At 44.0% G+C, this 23,219-nt stretch overlaps 1 protein-coding gene across 1 annotated transcript; it reads left to right on the top strand.

Moving 5' to 3' along the window:
- Window positions 1-1,154: 1,154 nt before the first annotated feature.
- On the top strand, window positions 1,155-23,156 carry etfbkmt (electron transfer flavoprotein subunit beta lysine methyltransferase). Its single transcript, XM_052030817.1, has 3 exons — window positions 1,155-1,465; window positions 9,369-9,499; window positions 22,190-23,156. The coding sequence occupies exons 1-3, from the start codon at window positions 1,233-1,235 to the stop codon at window positions 22,528-22,530; spliced, it is 705 nt and encodes a 234-aa protein (XP_051886777.1). The 5' UTR covers window positions 1,155-1,232; the 3' UTR covers window positions 22,531-23,156.
- The last annotated feature ends 63 nt before the right edge of the window (window positions 23,157-23,219 follow it).

The raw sequence follows: 23,219 nt of genomic DNA on the forward strand, positions 1-23,219 counted from the left end.
TCAGAACTGACACAGCTTTATCTGCCTACTCCCCTTGATTTACAAACAGAAGCTGCAGGAGGATGGGAAGTGGCGGTGGGTTGGGGGGGGAGGTTGCATAATCACCTGCCTCGCCCCACAACCTTCCCCCCGGCTTTAAATTTAAGTGGGTCCATTGCAACTGTGGTCACTGGCACCAGCCAAGTGGGCAATACTCTAGCAAGAGGTATTGCAGAGGGCAATATGGGGGCAGGCACAACGTTAATCAACACAGCCCACCTGCTGTTGTAAACCTACTCGACTAGTGCACCTCCAGAAGGGATAATGTCCAAAGTGGCAACCTCATCTGAGATCACCACAGGGCCCACACAGATATCTCTGCTGTGGTTACAAACATACTCCTTACGTCTTGTCGAACTGCAATAGCTAGCTGGCTTCCATCCTCAAATATGTACTAAAAACATTGTTGTTAATACCAGACCTGCTATTTCTGACACTTTCTTATTTTATTTCATATCAGCAGCAGGTGTAGATTCCTTGTCTCGCATCCTCATGTGCAGACAGCAGTGTGAAATTCCTCAAGCTCATGCAAAAAACAAATTGCTGGAGGAACTCAGCGAGTCAGGCAGCATCTGTGGAGACAGAGGGGGAGAGTCATGTTTCAGGCCAAGACCCTGCATCAGGACTGATGCCTGAAACGTCGACTATCCCCTTTGCCTCCACAGATGCTGCCTGACCCACTGAGCTCCTCAGGCAGTTTGGTTTTTTTCTCTGCTCCTGATTCCAGTATCTGCAGTCCTTTGTTATTTTTCTTTCTGCTGACGCCTGCCTTTCCCCCAAAGATTAGTCAGCAGCGCAAAATATCCAGCCAGGAGCAAGATACTGGAATTCAGGAAATACTCAGCAGGTCGGGACACACTGTCTATCCCTGGTGATTGTAGTATGTCAGGGCAAAGGGCAAATTCCAAGGCTGCTCGCCCCCGGGCCGCTGCATGTAGTGCAGCCGACATCAGAAGGCTGGGTGTGGTGGGGTGGGAAGCCGACAAGTCTGGTGCCAGGAACTGTGATACATCATTGCTCATGAGGACAAAGTTGGAGGCAGAACCAGTGTGTGGTTGCAGAAGGCAGCGGGGAGAAGTGCAGCCGGACCGAGAGGCGGTGCAGAGCTGGTTCCTCCCACTGTAGCGGGGCAGTGGGTCGGGGGCGCCCACCGGCGCTCCTGCCTCCCCCAGCCCCCTTCTTGCGGTGCGGCCATGCTCCCCTCCATCGGACGATGCCTGTCGCGGCGGCTCCGCACACCTCCCGCGCCGGAGCTGCGGGCGTTCATCGTCCGCAACACGGAGCCGGTGAGCGAGCACCTGAGCCCGGAGATCAGCCTGCGGCTTCTCACTCCGCGCTGCCCGTTCTGGGGCCGGGCGGCCCAGCCGTGGCCCTTCGGCGACCCCTACTGGGCCATTTATTGGCCGGGGGGCCAGGCGCTCTCCAGGTAGGTAGCCCAGCGCAGGTGGCGCTCCTTCCAACCTCTGCAAGTCCCAGAGAGGTTGCTGATGTGTTGCCACTGCTCGCTCAGAGAGCAACTGTAGCAGAAGTATGCATTCAGCCAACAGATGACCAAGTTACCTGAAACTATAATGGTCATTGAAGGGGTAAACGCCGGCCGGGAAATGTCTCCAGTGCTTCTCAAAACAAAAGATCCTTCGCATGACAGGACCTCAATTTAGAGTTGAAAGACTGCAGCTAACAAAACTGCAGCACTTGCTCAATACTGCACTTGGAGTGCCTGGAAATGTTTGTGTTTAAGGCTCTGGTCTTAGACTTGAACCCACAAATTTCCAGCTTAGATGCAAGTTTTTGTTGGGTTACAGGATTTAGGAATCACTTGCATTTTATTACCCCATTTCTAATAGCTGTCAGGAAGGGGGTGGTGAGCTGCCTCCCTGAAGCATTGCATTTGGCGTGGTGAAGGCACCCCCACAGTATTATTGGGTGGGGTCCAACGAAAGGACAGCGATATTACCCAGTCAGGATAGGATGCATTGGGGAGGGGAGTTGTGGTCTATGCCTTCTGCTCTTGGCTTTGTTGATGAGTTCATGATGTTGGGAGGTGCTGTTGGAGTAACCTAGGCAAATAACTGCAATGCATTTTGTAGATGGCACACACTGCAGTCACTGTGTGCCAGTGGTGAAGGGAATGAAAGTTTGGACTGGTGGCTGGTGCCACTCAAGTGGGCTGCTTTGTCCTGGTTGGCATCAAACATCTTGAATGTTATCAGAGCTGCAATCAACCAGTCAGTGGATGGAATTCCATCACACTTCAACTTATAGATGGTTCTAAGGCTTTGGTGAGTCAGGAAGTGAGTCATTTGCCTCAGACTGTCTAGATTACAACATTGCATAACATCCACAGTACTTGTGTGGCTGGTCCAGTTTGCTAATGGTGGAGCTGTCTCTAAGACCACTTTAATTTCACCTCCAGAGCACCAGCCAACTTTACGTTTAAAGTGCTTACTCTTGTTTCCAAACCTCTCCAACATCCTGCATCCACTCCACCTCAGCTCCAGTCATCTCCGGCCCCACAGCTCTTCAAAGATATCTCTGACTCTGGCTTCATAATTATCCCTGAATTTAATGTCCCACCATTTGCAACCATGCCTTCAGCTGCCAAGGCCCAAGACTCAAGCATCCCTCCCTAAATTTTCCTCTTTCCCACTTTAAGATGCTTTAAAACCCACCTATTTTCAGGAACCTGTGCCTGCATGTCCATTGAGAGTATCGTGAGAGTCCTGGCCTCAACTAACCCAGTAGGTAGTAAATTCCATGCCTTTAAAACACTATTAAGGAAAGAGATTCTCTTCAAATCTTCTCTAATCCTTCTGGCAATTAGCTTAAAGCTATGCCCCTGGTTATTTACCTCCGATAATAGGTTCATCTTTCTTCTACTTCATAATTTCATACACTTGATTTAAAGTTCCCCTCATCCTCTTCTGTTCCAAGGTGGATAACTCAGCCTATTTAATCTCATTATAGCTACAATTCTCCACTCCTGGCAACCTTCTCTGTCTCCCTCACATCACATCCTTCCAGTAATGCAAAGCCAGGAACTGCTCACAATCCTCTGGCTATAACTAAACTAATAAGATAAAGCTCTTGGGCATCAGACCTAAGAATCACAAGGTCAATGAACAAGACAGGAGGCTCTTTAGTTCATCGCATCTTTGCCAGTTTGAAAAAGAGTAAGAGTGTCTGATCTCAGTGTTCAGCACTGGGTGCTGCAGATCATGGCTCTTCAACTACAGGCAGTGGCGATGGTCTCCCAAACACGTACATATAGGCTGTCTATATGTCAGGCATCCGTAACCCGGGCACGGCCTTAATGCTGGCTGACTTGCTGAGCTTTTCCAGCATTTTAAGATTTTGCTACTATAGACACCATTCTGTTACTGGTAAAGTCCACTCTGCTGGTAGGATGCAGTCCAATGTGAACTCTCTAGAAAAGAATGCAATGAAGCTTGTGCATGGACTGTACTCCCAATTCAGAACTATTTCCTGTTTTCATTAAATGTGGCCCTCTGCAGGTCAGTTTAGCAAAATGGTTGCAAATTGCAACAAGATTTATCATCAATCACTTCACCTGCCCATTGCCTTCGTGATAAAAATGCTCATCTGCCCTTAACTAACAAAGTGCCTCTTTAACATGTGCACAGCTTATTGCCTCAACACAGAAACAGGTTACAAGAACAATTTACAGATTTTATTTCCATCTCACCATTTGTCCATGTTGTGGTTTCTCCACTGTATTCACAATTGTACAAACAGTAGCAAAGCTACACAAATATTTACTTGAATGAGTTAGTTAGGAGAGTGGAGACAGACTGAGAAAATGGCTTTATTTGCTTAATACATCAAAAAGCAGTGTATTTGTGGTATCTGCTCAGTTTATTTTTTGATAAGAAGTGGAGAGCAGAGATGGAGAGCACCAGTGCAGTAAATCATAGTGCTGAGGTGGTCAGTGCATTTCACCAAGGGAATGATCAATGCTGGAAACCACAAAACAAGCAGTAGAATAACTGTTGAACAACTGGGCCCTGAATCAGCATTTCCTTTTATAGTCCTAACTTGGTGTATTGGTATTGGTTTATTATTGTCACTTGTACCGAGGTACAGTAAAAAACTTGTCTTGCATACCAATCGTACAGGTCAATTCATTACACAGTGCAGATGCATTGAGTCAGTACAGAGTGCATTGATGTAGTACAGGTAAAAACAATAACAGTACAGAGTAAAGTGTCACAGCTACAGAGATGGTGCAGTGCAATAAGGTGCAAGGTCACAACAAGGTAGATCGTGAGGTCAGAGTCCATCTCATTGTATAAGGGAACCGTTCAATAGTCTTATCACAGTGGGGTAGAAGCTGTCCTTAAGTCTGGTGGTCCGTGCTCTCAGGCTCCTGTATCTTCCATCCGATGGAAGAGGAGAGAAGAGAGAATGTCCCAGGTGGGTGGGGTCTTTGATTATGCTGGCTGCTTCGCCAAGGCAGCGAGAGGTAAAGACAAGAGTGCAATGAGGGGAGGCTGGTGTCCGTAATGCGCTGGGCTGTGTCCATAACTCTCTGCAGTTTCTTGCGGTCCTGGGCAGAGCAGTTGCCGTACCAAGCCATGATACATCCAGATAGGATGCTTTCTGTGGTGCATCGGTAAAAGTTGGTGAGAGTCAAAGGGAACAAACCGAATTTCTTTAGCCTCCTGAGGAAGTAGAGGTGCTGGTGAGCTTTCTTGGCTGTGGCATCTACGTGATTTGACCAGGACAGGCTGTTGGTGATGTTCACAGGAACTTGAAGCTGTCAACCCTCTCGACCTCAGCACCATTGATGTAGACAGGTGCATGTACACCGCCCCCTTTCCTGAAGTCAATGACCAGCTCTTTTGTTTTGCTGACATCGAGGGAAAGGTTGTTGTCATGACACCATTCCACTAAGCTCTCTATCTCCTTCCTGTACTCCGACTCATTGCTGTTTGAGATACGGCCTACAACGGTGGTATCATCTGCAAACTTGTAGATGGAGTTAGAGCAGAATCTAACCACGCAGTCATGAGTGTATAGGGAGTAGAGTAGAGGGCTGAGGACGCAGCCTTGTGGGGCACCAGTGTTGAGAATAATCGTGCTGGAGGTATTGCTGCCTATCCTCACTGATTGCGGTCTGTTGGTTAGAAAGTCAAGGATCCAGTTACAGAGGGAGGTGTTGAGTCCTAGGTCTTGGAGGTCACTTACCATCTTTGATGTATACATACCAAATGGGTAGAAGTTAGGACAACATACTTTAATATCGCAATTGTAGTTGTCCTCCAAGTTTTGGGGAGTGTTGGTCAAAATATATTTAATTTGAATATATATAAAATATAAAATATAAATATATTTTGACCAACACTCCCCAAAACTTGGAGGACAATACAGCAAGAAGTAAAAGAGAAAATGCTGGAAAGACTCAGTGAGTCAGGCAGCAAGGGTGTAAAAATAACGTTAATGTTTCGCGTCAAAGACCGTTTATACAAAACTACAATTGAATTGAATTCACCAGATTAACTGATTTGGCTCAAGAAATAAACCCATCACCACTTACACAAAGGGAGCTGGAGATGGCCAATAAATGCTGGTCTTGTCAATGGTGCTTGTAAACTGAGAATAATTTGTTTCTACATAACAATGTACAAATTAGGAGCAGGGATTGTCCAACTGACCCTTTGAGCCTGCTCTGCCGTTCATCAAAATCATGACTGATTTTCTTCAGCACTATCTTCCTCCGCTATCCCTATATCCCTTAATATCCAGAAGTCTCTTGTTTTGAATGAACACCATGATTGAGTCTCTCCAATCCTCCAGGGTAGAGAATTCCACAGATTCACTATGCTCTGAATCTCAGTCATGACTGGTCTAGTCTTTATTCTGAGGCAGTGAACCCCTGGTTCTAAACTCCTCAGCCAGGGGAAACATCCTCTCACATCTTTTGAGCTCTATAAAATTTCAATGAAATGCCTCTCATTCTTCTCAACTCCAGAGGCCAGAAGCCTAGTCCACACAGACTTTCTTCATACAATGAATCCATCATCCCAGAAACTAACCCGATGAATCAGCATTACATTCCCTCCATGGTAAGTATATCCTTTTACTGTAGAGACAAAACTGTATACAATACTTCAGGTGCAGTCTTACCAAGGCCTTAAATAATTGAAGTAAAATATCTTCACTTTATACTCAGATTCTTTTGTGATAAAGGCCAACACACCATTTGCCTTCCTGATTGCTTATTTACCCGAATGTTGGCTTTCACCGGACTCTATGCAAGAACAGTAGATCTCCTTGAAGATCAACACTTCCCAAACCATTGCTATGGCAGGCGCGGTAGTGTAGCGGTTAGTGTAACACTATTACAGTGCCAGCGACCCTGGGTTCAATTCCTGCCGCTGTCTGTAAGGAATATGTACGTTCTCCCCGTGTCTGCGTGGGTTTCCTCCGGGTGCTCCGGTTTCCTCCCACATTCCAAAGACGTACGGGTTAGGAAGTTGTGGGCATGCTATGTTGGCGCCGGAAGCGTGGCGACACTGGCGGGCTGCCCCCAGAACACTCTACGCAAAAGATGCATTTCACCGTGTGTTTCGATGTACATGTGACTGATAAAGATATTAGGATACTCTACTTTCTGTTCTGTGCACCAAAGTGGATGATCTCACATTTCTCCACATAATGTTGCATCCGCCGTGTTCTTCCCCCACTCACTTAACTTGTCTACATCCCTTTGAAGGTTTTTACATCTTCCTCCCCGGTCACAATCCCAATTAATGCCCTTTTCGATTTCTCATTTCATGTTCCAATTCTTGCACGATTCAGCGCTTTACCACAGCCAGTGGGGGGAGGGGGGATTAAGAAGCGGGTGTATATGATTTTGTCTCTTGTCTGCTGTGCTATTCAGAAACATCATGGGTGACCACCAGTATTTCACCCAGGCAAAATGTAATCTTTGGTTAAAATCTGCAAGGGCAGATCTGAGGTTTTACTGCTGTTTCCAATCCAAGTCACAAATGTATCCTCTGGCTTGTGTTCTGTGTCTGTACCCTGTGAGGGTCACACTTACTTCCTGTAACATTATCCCTGTTGTGTTTTATTGATAATTCCTGCAGTGCTGGAAGGCACTTCTGAACAATGTCGCAGAAAATCAGACAGAGTAAAGGTAACTTTCAATGTGCTTCATTCTGTTTTGCCGATGTCCCAGGGACAACACTGAACAAGATGCATACCATTGAAAGACAGCAGGAGAAACGATGTGTTTGGCATTAGGTTTTTTAAAATATACATGCCTGAAGCACATTGTTCCTTGAGATAAAAATGGTTTCCTTTAATCTTGCTGCTTAGTTGAGTTAATACCTCTCCTCCATGTTTTCAGAAATTACTTCATTGATTGTGTCTCCTTGAAAATCTCGCTTGTGTAAAGCTCCTCAGATGATTTTTTTATATATATGTCAAGGACACTTTATAAAATAAATGTACTGAGAAAAGATAGATTGGCTAGCATTTAAGTAGCATCTTTCACATCCCTGGACATTCAAAACAACTTCACAGCCGGTGTGGGGGAGAACGCTGCTGTTTTTGTTGGGATAATGCCCAAGTTCTATTACTTCCTGAGAGCCCTGACATACCCTTAGTTCAAAGTCTGGACTCCAGAGGATCAGCTTACATTTTGTGTTCAAGTCTCCAGGACAGGTCAGTGAATCTACAACCATATCTTCTGACTTGGTGATGACGGTGCTGCTGCTGATCTAGGTTACACTTGGTGACAGAGGGAGTGCAGGGAAGGTACATCAGGTTGATTCCAGGGATGGTCAGTTCATTGTGAGGAGAGATTAAGTAGATTGAGCTTGTATTCTGAAGAATTTAGAAGATTGAGAGGAGATTTCATTGAAACGTATCAAGGAGCTTGACACGGATATGTGGAATTGATGTTTTACTGAGCTGGAGTGCCTAGAACCAGAGGTCACAAATTCAAAATAAGAAACAAATTCAAAATTCAAATCAGAACAGAGAGAGGAACCTCCCTAGACGGGATTGAATCTTTGGAATTCTCTATCGCAGAGGGCTGCGGAGGCTCACTCACTATTCAAGACAGATCGATCGTTTTTCAGACGTTAAGCAAATCAAGGAATATGGGGTTGGTGCAGGAAAGTGGTGCTGGGCTAAAAGATCGCCCGTGATCTGACTGAATGATGGAACGCATACGAAGGGCTGAATGGCCTATCCCTGCTTCTAATTACGTGCATGAGGCCGTGTGCAAAGTGGTCAAATACATGAACACTTTATCCGTTGTTACTGTCTCCACAGCCCAATTGGCTAGAGAATTTTAAAGATTCACTACTGTGTAGGTGAAAAGGTTTCTTCTATCTCTGTTCTGAATGGATTCTACATGTGCCCTGTCAGCCTCCTTTAGAATTGTCTAATTATCAAAGAGTCATGCAGCATAGAAACACACCCACTGGCTCACTGTGTCCATCCCGACCATCAGGTACCCATCTACACTAATTGTATTTACCAGCCTTCTATGCCTTGGCAATCAAAGTGCTCCGTCCAGATACTTCTTAAATGTTGTGAAGATCTTTGCCTCCACCACCCTCTCAGGCAGTGTGTTCTAAATTCCAATCACATATTGGGTCTTCTTTAAATCCCCTCTAAATCTCTTACTCCTTACCCTATCTGTATGCTCACTGGTTATAGACACCCCTGCTTTGGGGAAAGGTTTACTACTGTGTCCACTACTTATGCCTCCCAAAATTTTGTACAACTCTGTCAGGCTCCCCCCCACCCCACCCCCCAGCCTTCTCCACTCCAAGAAAACAAACCCAGCCTCTGCAGTCTCTCCTCGTAACTGAAATACTCCATCTCAGGCAACATCCTGGTGAATCTCCTCTGCGCCCGCTCCAGAGCCACTGTGTCCTTTTTGTTTTATACCTTCTCTCATTCTTCTAAACTCTTGAAAGTACAGTCCCAGGCTCCTTAATCTTTCCCCATATGACAGACTTGGCATCTGCCGGAAATCAACCTGGAGAAGGAAGTAGGAATCCTGGTACCAGTGACTGGATGGAGAACGTTGAAATTAGAAGAAAGGAGGATCATTCTTAATCCAGCAGCCTCTCCTCACGATCAACATTAAGGATGGGAAATGCGGAAAGGTTCAACTTGACGGGTAGCAGACATAAAAAGAAACATGCCCGAGGAAAGAGGTTGCTATCTGAAAATAAGCAGAGCGAAGAGGAGAAAGTTATTTTGCAATATTGTAGTGATTCAAGTGATTTAGAAATACGAGAGGACAGGTGTTCTAATTGACTTGTTCTAAACTCTGCTCTTAGATACATTCTGGATAATCCTGCAGTCACAACGGCAAAGAGGGTTTTGGACCTGGGAAGCGGATGTGGTGCTTCTGCAATCGCAGCTGTTATGAGTGGAGCGACAGATGTTCTTGCCAATGACATCGACCCACGTAAGCATAAGTGAACCAGTAAATCTGATATGTAACTGTGCCTGTAGTTATTGGAATTGGTTTATTATTGTCACTTGTACCAAGGTACAGTGAAAAACTTGCCTTGCATACCAATTGTACAGATTAATTCATTACACGGTGCTTGAGGTAGTACAGGGTAAAACAATAAAAGAATGCACAGTAGAGTGTCACAGCTACAGAGAAAGTGCAGTGCAGGTAGACAATAAGGTGCAAGGTCATAAAAAGGTAGACTGTGAGGTCAAGAGTCCATCTTATCATACTAGGGAACTGTTCAATAGTCTAATAACAGTGGAATAGAAGCTGTCCCTGAGCCTGGTGGTACGTGCTTTCAGGCTTTTGTATCTTTTGCCTGATAGGAGAGGGGAGAAGAGAGAATGTCCGGGGTGGGTGGGGTCTTTGATTATGCTGGCTGCTTTACCAAGGCAGCGAGAAGTATAGACAGAGTCAGTGCAGCGGAGGCTGGTTTCCATGATATGCTGAGCTGTGTCCACAACTCTCTGCAGTTTCTTGCAGTCAGGGAGAGAGCAGTTGCCGTACCAAGCCATGATGAAACAGAAGTACAATGTACAGAAAGTTTTAGAACGAGTGTCTGAAGCTGGGTCACCTGAAAATGTTAAGGTTGTGATGGGCAGATTTTTGTGTTTAAATGGGCGTGTAAGAGAGAACGCGTTGCAGGGCTATGGGGACGATGAAGGGGAATGGAACCGATAGAAGTGCTTTGCTGGGAACCAGCATGAACACAATAGGCTGAATGTTTGGATGTCCTTCTGTGAAACTATACAAGGAGATGTATCAGGTGTAATGAAACAAAGATGGGTAAATTGCATTGGTGCACAGATCCGCTGTGAACTGAAAGGTGAAATAAGCTCTCAGGAGTGAAATCTTCTTGTGTTCAGGGAGACCTCATAAAGAACAGCTTCTGTTGTTGTCTTTGTATCAAAGCTCCCCGCGCGCCTGGCCAGTATGTTTCGACACACTCGTGAAGGAATCATCATGGAGTTGGATCCTATCCATATTCATACAGGTCAGAGGCCAGTCGTCTAGTCCTAATGACCAGGAATCCTGGATGTTTTATTTCATTCTCCGTGTCTAGCTCGGAGCAAATTCAACAATCGGAGCACCTGAACAACTGCTCTATCTGAGATCAACCAGCAAAGCAAGAAATGGAAATAATTTCCAAAGGCACTTGATTCACATGGTTCATTGCCCACACAGATGGGTGAATTCAATCACTGTGGAAGACTTCCAACATTATAGCACAAATCAAACCCATAAACTGCATTCACTCACTCAGCATTTTGAAAGAAAGCAAATGTAGGCCGGTCACAGTGGGCAGTCAGAAGAAGTAAATGATTTGATATTAATAGCAAGTACTGATGAAAGCACAGTAGGAGCCTGCATTTTATAAGGCACAAGGCAAACAATTGTAAGAATATGAGGCTATTTGGGAAGCGTAGGAAGTTGAAACACAAGAAATGGCAATCACATACTTGGCAGAGATTAAGAACAATTTTCAAATAGCTTAGGTTCTTAACCCAGGAAGCAAACGTCTGTGCTGTTCCACTCACTGAATAACTGCAGGGCTTCTTCAATTGTTTTTTGCCTGTGCATTTCTAACATAACTAGATCAAAGATGCAGGAAAAGCGGGTTCAATACCTTACATAGCCCTCGATTTCTCTAACAATAGGCAATAATTACATTGTTTATACAGTGCTTAAAAAAGTTGCTTAGAAGTGTTCTTAGAAGCATGATGAGTATTTTTTTTGGCAAGGGTGGAGGGTAGTTGGAGAAAAGATATTGTTTATCTCTGTGCAGTATATGTGAGTTTGAGTGTACTTTTCGGGACTGTCTGTACCATGTGGTATGACTGTTGTACCGGGTACTGCTATTAGTTGAGTGTTGACTGCATTCAATAAAGGACAGTTTGTTGGTGGCCTACCCTTGTTATTTGTTGACGTGAAGATCCAATGGATACTGCAGTCTATGAAGGAACCCATCATTCGACTTTGCTGGTCCTCCTTACACCAGGTCCTAGAGTTGCCTAGGATTGCCAGCCTGATTCCTAGTTACTAGGTCATTATTATTCAGGTGTTGTCAGGCACCACAACATAGGGAATGGCCATTTTGGCTAGGTACTGGAGGTGGCAACAACCCTTTGGTATCTCACCCTGGTGATGATAAGTATCAACAGGTATGGTGCTGTCACACACTTTTAGTACCAACAGCAACTAGGATCTGGGACTCAACATTTGTGGGGCTAGTGGTTACAGAAAGGATCAGAGTCCAAAAAAGGAAATTAGATTGGGAGAGAACAATCTGCAGACTGAGGGAAAAGAACAGGGAGTTGTTCTACCAGGAGGCAGCATGGACAATGGGTGGAGCTAAGAAGCATCATAGGGCAGAAGATATTGGTGGGAGTTGTCTATAGGATTCCAAACTGTCATGGTAATATAGAGAATGGCATCAAACAGGAAATTAAAGTTGCATGAACAAGGGCACTACAGTAATCATAGGTGATTTAAATCTATGTATAGACTGGCCAATCCAAATCAGTAATAATACTGTGGAAGAAGGATTGCTGGAGTAGAGGTGGGACAGGTTTTCCGACTAGTGTGTCGAGCAGCCAACTAGGGAACAGGCCATCCTAGACTAGGTATCGTAAAGCAGAAAGGGGTTGTAAATAATTTGGTTGTGCAGATCCATTAGGGAAGAGTGACTATATCGTGACAGAATTCTTCATCAAGATGGAAAGTGAAGTACTTGAAATTGAAAATAGGCTGATAACAAACTATGAAGTTATGAGGAGTGATTTGGCTTTGATGGATTGGACAGCTTCATTAAAAGGCACGTTGCCGGAGAGGCAATAGGTAACGCTTGAGGAACAAATGCAGAAAATACAACAGTTCTACATTGTTGTCTGTGTAAAAATACAAAAGGAAGAGTGACCCAACATTGCTAATGAAGAATATTTATGATAATATTAGATTCACAGAGGAGTCATATAAGATTGTCAAACAAAGTAGAAAACATGAGGATTGGGAGCTGTTGAGATTTCGGCAAAGAACAAAATTAAAGAGTGTGAGAATAACTTCTAGAAGCATAAATGTGGATTGTAAAACTTTCTACAAATATTCAAAACAAAAAAGATTTGTGAAGTCAAATGTAGGTCCCCTACAGTCACAAATGGGAGGGTTTATAATGAGGAACAGGGAAATGATAGAGAAATGAAACAAATACTGGTTCTGTCTTTGCAGAAGAGAAGACAAATAACTTTACAGAAGCATTGGGTATCCAAGAATCTAATGAAGTTGAGAACTAGTATTAGTCAAAAAGCAGAAATAGCTTTGAAAGCAAATAAATCCCCAGGGCCTGATCATACCCCAGACTAGCAAAGGAGATAACTGTGGAAGTAGAGGATCTGGTTATCATTTTCCAGAATGTTAGAGATTGTGGAATCGCAGATTAGAGGGAAATATAACCACTATTTAAAAAGGGAGAGAGAAAACAGGAAACCATAAAGTGGTTAGCATAACATCATGAGTGGGGAAAATAATAGAGGCTGTTGTAAAGAATGAGTTAACAGAACGGTTGGAAAATATCAACTGGATTTGACAAAATTGGCCATAGATTTCTTGAAAGAAAATTGTGTTTGACAGACCTACTGGAGTTTCTGTGAGGATGGAACTGATAGATAAGGAAAACGCAGTGGATGTGGTGTACAGGCAACCCCCATGTTACAGCCATTCAGGTAACTGAAATTCGCCCTTACAGAATTCATAAATCTCCACCCAAAAATTTGAGATACGGAATAACGTTTGCTCTCCCGGAATCTGTGGGGGAAAAAGGTAAATAAATTAACACAGAATTTACTTCTTTTCAATGCGTGTTTCTTGACACAGGCTCTGATGACATTATTGGGTTTATCACTACCCCCCTTTTTGAATAAGTGCATTATATTTGCAGTTTTCTGGTTCTCAGGCTCGATCCATGAATTGGTAGATGTTTGGAAGATTATGGCCATTTCTTCCCCTATTCTTCTTCGGCAGTCTCTCGGGATCAAGGATGACTTGTTTGCACTCTGGTTTTGTGGGTTCTCAGGTGGCTAATGAGACCAACATGGGAACCGTGGAATTTTCCTCCGACAGACGCTGCCTGACCCGCTGAGTTCCTCCAGTACATAGTCTGTTGCTCCAGATTCCAGCATCCGTGGCCTCTTATGTCTTCATCCTTTTGAAGTCTCTGTGTGCCCACACTGTGGCCCAGCTTGTGCCAGCCAATTCGTATATATTAGACTTTTTATCAACCGGCTTGAATATGATCCCCTCCTCGAAATCTTTGATCGACTCCGGTACCTCAGCTAGCATACAACATGTGCTTTCCCAGGAAACGACAGTGCGAATGGAATCAGCACGAGAAGAGATCATATGGAATTACACACAGAGGGATGTGTTACTGACAGCTGGGAGGTGGTGTGAACTCCTGCCCCCTGCTGCTGTGCTGGGACAATGGGTACAGGAAACTGCTGTACATTGGCGTGCCAGAAACCGAGCCTGAGTCTCGGTGAGGAGAGGGCTGCCCGCGAGGGTTGGTGTGAGGTGGGTGGGGGGGTTGGCGCGAGTGTTTTTGGCTGCTCAGCCTGAGGTTCAGGGTTCCACCCTGGCCAGCATGGTGAGTGAAGGTCTTTTCTGGGGACAGGCAGCACTTGCCCATGTGTTGACGCATCATCCAGATCCTACGGACTCAGTCACCACCTCCTGTTGGTTGTGATTGAAACTGCTGTTTCCTTCTCTCTGCTTGGCTGCACATCTCAGCCCAGCTCACAGATTTCACAAGATCACAAGACGAGGGAGCAGAAGTAGGCCATTCGGCCCATCGAGTCTGCTCCAAAGAAAAGGAAAAAAAGAAAAAGAAATGAGAAATTGGGGGGGGGGAGGCAAAAAAAAAACCTAACCCCAATTTCCGGCCTTATCCCCATATCCCTCGATACCCCGACTATTTAGATATCTATCTATCTCTTCCTTAAACGCCTCCAATGATCTGGCCTCCACTGCTGTACGTGGCAAGGATTTCCACAAATCCACCACCCTCTGGCTAAAGAAATTTCTCCTCATCTCTGTTTTAAACCTGTACCCTCTAATTCTAAGATTATGCCCTCTGGTCCTGGACTCACCCACCAAGGGAAACAGCTTGGCCACATCTACTCTGTCCAGTCCTTTCAACATTTTAAATGTCTGTATGAGGTCTCCTCTCATTCTTCTATAGTCCAGTGAGTACAGTCCAAGAGCCGACAAACGCTCATCATACTTAAGCCCTTTCATTCCGGGAGTCATCCTCATAAATCTCCTCTGAACCCTCTCCAACATCAGCACATCCTTCCTAAGATATGGGGCCCAAAACTGTACACAGTATTCCAAATGAGGCCTCACTAGTGCCCCGTAGAGCCTCATCAACACTTCCTTACTTTTATACACTATACCTCTATAGAAATGAATGCCAACAAAGCATTCGCTTTCTTTACCACTGATCCAACCTGGTGGTTAACCTTTAAGGTATCCTGCATGAGTACCCCCAAGTCCCTTTGTACTTCTGTACTTTGAATTTTCTCTCCTTCTAGATAATAATCTGCCCGTTTATTTCTGTTTCCAAAGTGTACAACGGCACATTTCTCAACGTTGAATCTCATCTGCCATTTCCTTGCCCATTCTCCTAAACTATCGAGGTCTCCCTGCAACCTTCCTGTCTCCTCAATACTCTCTACTCCTCCACCTATCTTGGTGTCATCCGCAAACTTTTAACTCCATCATCCAAATCGTTAATGTACAGGGTAAAAAGGAGCGGCCCCAACACCGACCCCTGCGGAACACCACTAGTAACCGGTAGCCAACCAGAACAAGGTCCTTTTATTCCCCTATTATTTCTCTATGGTAACAAGCTCAATGGTGTTTGCTGGCCATTGAGTTTGTGCAGACAAACAGGAAGACAGCAGCTTCCTTCACATCCAACAGGAGGTGAAGAGAGAGGCCGTAGAAACTGGGTGGTCTGTCAACATGTGGAACGGCAACTCCTGCTAGTTCCCAATGACGGCCTGCACTCAGTGTCCCGGCCAGAGTGCCGACCTGAGCCCCACTTCTCAGTCTAAGTGACCACACATCTCACCACAACAGCAGCTTCACGGGGAGCCTCTCTACGCTGAGCCACGGACGTTTCATTGTTGCGTTCGCTCCAGGTTCCCGGCACAGCAGTGAGCAGCAGGAGGGAAGGGAGGGACTCAAATCAGGATCTTGGAAAAGCAGCGTGCAGCCCAAGTAGATATCTTTTTCAAAGAACTTCAGGACCAAGAGCACGAGAAAGAATCAGCGCTGTATGGCAGGGTATCAATGTAGTCTATGAACAGGTGGATCCCAGCACCCATCTCCGCGATACCCCTCTGTTTGGCAGGCTATCAGTGTAGTCTGTGGACAGGTGGATCCTAGCACCCGTCTCCGCGATACCCCCCTGTATGGCAGGCTATCAGTGTAGTCTGTGGACAGGTGGATCCCAGCACCCATCTCCGCGATACCCCTCTGTTTGGCAGGCTATCAGTGTAGTCTGTGGACAGGTGGATCCTAGCACCCGTCTCCGCGATACCCCTCTGTATGGCAGGCTATCAGTGTAGTCTGTGGACAGGTGGGTCCCAGCACCCATCTCCGCGATACCCCTCTGTATGGCAGGCTATCAGTGTAGTCTGTGGACAGGTGGGTCCCAGCACCCATCTCCACGATACCCCTCTGTTTGGCAGGCTATCAGTGTAGTCTGTGGACAGGTGGATCCTAGCACCCGTCTCTGCGATACCCCTCTGTATGGCAGGCTATCAGTGTAGTCTGTGAACAGGTGGGTCCCAGCACCCATCTCTACGATACCCCTCTGGACACAAGCTCCTCACCTAAAATGATCCATTTACTTCTCTTCTCTGTTTCTTTCTGTTAATCAGTCCTCAATCCACAGCAATTTATTACCCTCAAACCACTTGCTCTAATTTTGTTTACTAACATCCACTGGTTCCCCCCTTATCGATTTTGCTAGGTACAACTTCATTAACAGATTTGTCAAACACTATTTCACTTTAATAAATTCACGTTGACCCTGTCCAATCCTATTATTCCTCTAGCGCTCTTTTACAAATTCCTTAATAGTAGGTTCTAGCAATTCCCCTGCTACTGAAGTTAGATTAACTGCTATGTCATTTCTTGTTTTCTCTAAATAGCAGAGATTCAATCTTCTCCAGAGTCTATAGAATTTTGCCAAAAGATAACCAGTGCATCCATTATCCATTACTCCTTTCAAAATATTGGGATGCAGGTCACCAAGTCCTTGGCAATTATTGGCTTTAGGTCCATTAATTTCTCCAATATTCGTTTTTTTTTGATAAGGTTCCTCATGGAAGGCTCATTCAGAAAGTCAGGAGGCATGGGATCCAGGGAAACTTGGCTGTGTGGATTCAGAATTGGCTCACCCATAGAAGACAGAGGGTGGTGGTAGATGGAGCGTATTCTGCCTGGAGGTCTGTGACCAGTGGTGTTCCGCAGGGATCTGTTCTGGGACCCCTGCTCATTGTGATTTTTATAAATGACTTGGATGAGGATGTGGAAGGGTGGGTTAGTAAGTTTGCTGATGACACCAAGGTTGGTGGTGTTGTGGATAGTGTAGAAAGTTGCTGTAGGACAGTGATAGGATGCAGAGCTGGGCTGAGAAGTGGCAGGTGGAGTTCAACCTGGAAAAGTGTGAAGTGATACACTTTGGAAGAATGAATTTGAAGGCGGAATACAAGGTTAATGGCAGAAGTCTTAGCAGTGTGGAGGAACAGAGGGATCTTGGGATCCACATCCATAGATCCCTCAAGGTTGCCGTGCAGGTTGATAGGGTTATTAAGAAGGCGCACGGTGTGTTGGCCTTCATTAGTCGAGGTACTGAGTTCAAGAGCCGTGAGGTAATGTTATAGCTCTATAAAACTCTGGTCAGATCACACTTGGAGTATTATGTTCAGTTCTGGTCGCCTCATTATAGGAAGGACGTGGAAGCTTTAGAGAGGGTGCAGAGGAGATATACCAGGATGCTGCCTGGATTGGAGAGCACGTCTTATCAGGAATAGGTTGAGCGAGCTAGGGCTTTTCTCTATGGAGCAAAGGAGGATGAGAGGTGACCTGATGGAGGTATATAAGATTATAAGAGGCATAGATCAAGTGGACAGTCAGAGACTTTTTCCCTGGGTGAAAATGGCTAACACATGGGGACATAATTTTAGGGTGATTGGAGGAAGGTATAAGGGGGATGTCAGGGGTAAGTTTTTTTTACACAGAGAGTGGTGGGTGCGTGGAACGCACTGCCGACAGAGGTGGTGGAGGCAGATACATTGGGGACATTTAAGAGACTCTTAGGCACATGAATGACAGAGAAATGGAGGGCTATGTGGGAGGGAAGGGTTAGACAGATCTTTGAGCAGGATAACACAACATTGTGGGCTGAAGGGCCTGTACTGTGCTGTAATGTTCTATGTAATGCTAATTTCCTTCAGCTCATCAATCAGTCTCCACTATCTCCATTGGCTTCTTCTGTGAAGACAGACACAAAATATATGTTTAATTTCTCCACCATTTCCTTATTCCCCAATATAATTTCTCCTGTGAAAATAACAAAAATCTGCAGATGCTGGAAAGCTGAAATTAAAAAAAAGAAAATGCTGGAAACACTTAGCAGGACCAGGCAGTATCGGTGGAAAGAGAAACTTAACACTTCATGTCCAAGACTCATCATCAGAACTGGGAATGAGATAAAAGCTATTTAGTTTAAAGTAGGAGAGACTGGGGAGGGGTGGTTGGAACAAAGGGAATGTTTCTGGTGGGGTGAGACCAAATGGGTTTATGCGGGCAGTTGCATTTCGCCTCTTTGTGTAAGATGTAATAAATAGCAAGGCTGTGGGACATGCCCAGCAGGCCAGACTATAGGAATATAATAAGGAAAATTGATACAAAATGGTGACGGGTAGAAATGGCCGGTTCTGATACAGAAAGAAAGAGATCGTTTGCTCAAGTTGTTGAATTCGATATTTATTCTGGAAGGCTGCAACAAGGCCAGGTGGAAGGTGAGGTGTTGTTCCTCAAGCTTGTGTTGTGACATTTCAGGAGGTCACAGTGGGAGTGGGATGGTGCATTAAAATGGCAAGCAACCAGATTGGGTGATTGCCTGAAACATTAACTATTTCTTTTTCCATAGATGCTGGCTGACCTGCTGAGTGTTTCCAATACCTTTTGTTTTTATTTCACAACTTCTCCCTTCTTTATCTCTGAGGGACCCACATTAACTTCTAATCTTTTCCATTTTATATATCTATGGAAGCTTTTACAATCTGTTTTTGTTTCTCACTAATTACTCTCGTATTTTACTTTCCCTTATCAGTTTCCTGGTCCTCCTTTGCTAAACAGTAATTTTTCTAATTTTCAGGCTTATGCTCTTTTTGACCACATTTTAAGCCTTTTCCTTTGATCTCATGAGCCATGGTTGGATCCCTTGTTGGGTTTTTGTGCCTTAAGGGGATTTACATATTTGTGTAAATTATGTATTAGCTCTTTTAAATATTAACTATTATTTGTCTACAGCCATGCTTTTTAATACAGTTTCACAATTTGGTATTGGTTTATTATAATTGTCACTTGTACCGAGGTACAGTGAAAAACGTCTTGCATACCCTTCATACAGATCAATTCACAACACAGTGCAGTTACGTTGAGTTAGTACAGAGTGCATTGATGTAGTACAGGTAAAAACAATACCAGTACAGAGTAAAGTGTCACAGCTACAGAGAAAGTGCAGCGCAATAATGTGCAAGGTCACAACAAGGTAGATCGTGAGGTCATAGTCCATCTCATTGTATATCCACCATAGACACCTCCTGCATCAGCAATTATTGATTTTTTCAGAGAAGTAAGGATATTATGGGATACTAAACAAAACAGGCATAGCTTTGAATTACATAGAAGAAGCCAAGCAGACTCTCTGGTCTATGGCAGTACGTGGGCCCCAAACAAACCTGCTCCCACCGTACTTCATCTATCCCTTCCTCCCATTGGTGCTTATCCAGCCTCCCTTTAAATATCTGGAAGATGGTGTTATAGGACTGATCAACCATGAATATTGGAGTAAAGCTGATGGACTTACACCTAGGCTTATGTTCCCTGTTCAAGCTGAAATGGTGGTAGGTACCTTCCCCCCGCCCATCCCCAAGTAGTTCTTTCAGACTCCTGGACCCAAAAACCAGATAACTATGTATCAGTTTAACCATTCCTCCAGAATTCTTGTTCCCAATTCCCAGAGGAAATGAGAGATTCCAAGAGGAAAACCCATAATACACAGTGACTCTGAGCAAGCAACAGCTTGTGAAGGAGTTTTACAGCGACGTGTAAAGCAATTATCTGAAACAAACAGGAAATGTCAAATGCGACAGCAACATAAAGTTAAAATCTTTATAAGGACCAGAAAACCACTTCTCTTGGTTTATATAGGCAGAAGGGTGAAAGAAGCACATTTACCATATTGACTACCACAGTAAAAGATGCCAGGTCAGCGACACATTCTCAAGGATAACTGGGGAATATATAACAAGTTTTATAAATGGCTCCCATGTTATGGGAATGAATAAGAGGTACAATGGTTGGAATAAACTAGTGTTACAAACCAACAGGGAAGTCTAAGCTTGGCAGGAAGTTCCTGCAGTAGACTCAAAGCAGAACAGTTCAAATCTTCTCCTTTCCAGCTTTTAGCTTCTAGTATATTTTAAGAGCTTGGCTCTTGGTTCCTGATTGTGCATCTTTGGTACTTGGTTAAGGAGTCATACGGCACAGTAACAGGATCTTTGGTCCATTGAGTCCATGAAGTACCCATTTTCACCAATTCCATTTTATTCTCACCATGTTCCCATCAACTCCTCCCAGATTCTAGCACTCACCTACACAGTAGGGGCAATTTCCAGTGGCTAACTAATCTATCAACCTGGAAAGCAGAACACTCAGAAGAAACCCACACAGTCATAGAGAGAATGTGCAAACTCCAAACAGACAGCTCTAGAGGTCAGGACTGAACCTGGGTTGCTGGAGCCAGGAGGCAGCAGCTCTACTGTGCCACTGAGGAAACGCAAACAGAGTTCCATTGAACAATTTTACCATTCAGCTTATCATCGCGTGAATCTGCTTACATGATCAGTCATTCTAGCCTAACTTCCTATTTACAGCCCAACTCAACACGTTAAATAACTTTAGCTTGAAAACCAGGAACTTGCCAGTGAAGACAGGCAGGTAGATTTCTACTAAACATTTTCGCTGATTTAATTGTAGACACAATCAACTTGTTAGTCATTACCTCTTACATATAACATATGTGAAGTTTTTGTGTAATTTCACCACTAACTTTTCGGTGAAGGCAGTAGAACGTGTTTTGATCTTTGTTCCAAATTTTTCACTCATCTGAAAATTCACAAGGAAAACGTTTAAAGAAATTTGTATTTTTAAACTGGAGCTCTGGTTCTGTCAAAGATTACAGCGGCCACACAGCCAGACCTCAGACAATGAGCATCAAAAGTAACTTGACTGTTTTTGCATCTGTATTTCTGGTGCCCTTCTCAAGTTTACTTTACATGACCATTTTCTCACCCTCAGTTCTGTGCTCCTTCCATTAGCACATTCTCATGATACTTTATTTACTTGCCTTTCTTTTTGCCTCCTATTGTTCCATCTTCCACGACCCGATTAAACTGTTGCATAGTGAGGCACTGTTTGCAGCAAGGGAACTAACATGAAGTCCTTTAATTTAGTTCAGCTGTTTATTGGGCTGATTAACAGGGTCTCACGAAACAACCACCACTTTCACTCTTCCACAGAAGGCATGGCCCTTTGATACTCCACTGTTAGAAAGACAGGAAGGAAATTACTTCAGCTGAAATGTCAGTGCTTTCATCTGAGACTGATGCCAAACTTTGAGGTCAATCTGATGAATTGGCTGTCCACTCTAATCACCAGTGGAGTGTTATTACCATGTGGTACAAACCACATGGCATCCAATCACTCACGGTCAGAGGGCAAAGCACTGGAATACTCCTGATATTTTAAAAAGAGTCTTGTACTCAATTGCAAGATAGCTCTGAATTAAAATATTCCAGTTAGAAATAGTTGTTAGGTGTTGTTTCTGTGGCACTTTATGTAATTCCTTCCTCCACAGCCATTCTTGCAGTTTTTCCAGTTTACTATATATATTAGATTTTTAATGAACCGAGCAATCGTTTCATTTTTGATAAATTTGAGCAAAGGACCAAATTACCGCAGTGCTTGAGCATTCTTCCTGGAGTTAGTGGAAATCTAGAACTTCTCCAAGATTTTGTGAATACTGGGTCAACTGAAATTTCTAAGCATTACCTTTCTTAAAAAAAACTGTTTATCAGGCACATAGAACAAAGGCAGGTGAGGTAAAAATTAATTATCGGAATGAATGGGAGAAAAGGCTCGACGGGAATACCTATTCACGGTACTGTTTAAAGAAAGATGATTACAATCATAGGTTTTAATTAGACACAACACATAAGGAACATAGATTGGTATATATTTGGGTGGCATATTTATACTGTTTTATGTTGATTTCCTACACAGTTGCAGCAGTCGCCATAGGAATAAACTGTGAACTTAACAAAATACCGCCACTGCGAGTAGCAACAGAAAACTTAATTGGAAAAATGGAAGAAAAGTGGGATGTGATTCTTTTAGGCGACATGTTTTATGATGAAGAAATTGCCACTGATCTTCACAACTGGCTGACAAAATACAAGAGATTTCACGGACCAGAGATTCTGATTGGGGATCCTGGAAGAGCTGAGTTTACAAAATATCTTGGACAGGATTGGCTGAAAAAGGTCACTGAGTATGAACTTCCTGCGTCTACAAAGGAGGAGAATTATGGATTGACTTCAAGCAGTGTTTGGAGATTTTTATAGGATATAACTGGGCTAGTCCAATCCATTTTCTGTCAGAGTATAATAGTAGGCCATTCAGCCCTTCCTGTCTGATTGTTTACCTCTGGGCCACTTTTCTACACCAACCCCATTTCCCTTGATTCAATAATACCTAAAGATCTAGCAATTTCAGTCCTGGATATAACAGCCTCCACAGCATTCTTGGGTAGTGGAGTCCTGAGGTTTACTGGGTCAAGAATTTTTTTCTCATATCTGTGCTGAATAGTTGAGCTCTCATTTTGAGACTGTGACTCCTGGCTCCAGACACTTCATTTAGCGAAAACATCAACCCAGTATCTACCCTGTCTAACCCTATTTTGTGTACTTCAGTGAGATCACCCCTCATTCTTCTATACTTGAGCATACAGACTTAGTCTGCTTAACGTCTCCTTATACCTCAAACCTGCCTTTTGAGAGCAACAGAAGTTCTGGTCGACTTCAGCCCAACAAAGACCTGGAACTGAAACAGGGACCTTTGAATCTGTAATGTTCCATCATAGTGGTACCTTGCTCTAGATAAATATAGAATACACAAGGTATGGTCCTTCTACTAACTCCAACTCCAAATCAGATTTATTCCAATAGGACTTGAATTTTAAGTAACTGTAATCCAGTACATCATGTTATCATTCCTGATATTTAAAAATAAAAAACATCCAAAGATTTCAAGC

Source organism: Pristis pectinata, chromosome 15, assembly GCF_009764475.1.
Source record: "Pristis pectinata isolate sPriPec2 chromosome 15, sPriPec2.1.pri, whole genome shotgun sequence".
Taxonomy (NCBI): Eukaryota; Metazoa; Chordata; class Chondrichthyes; order Rhinopristiformes; family Pristidae; genus Pristis; species Pristis pectinata.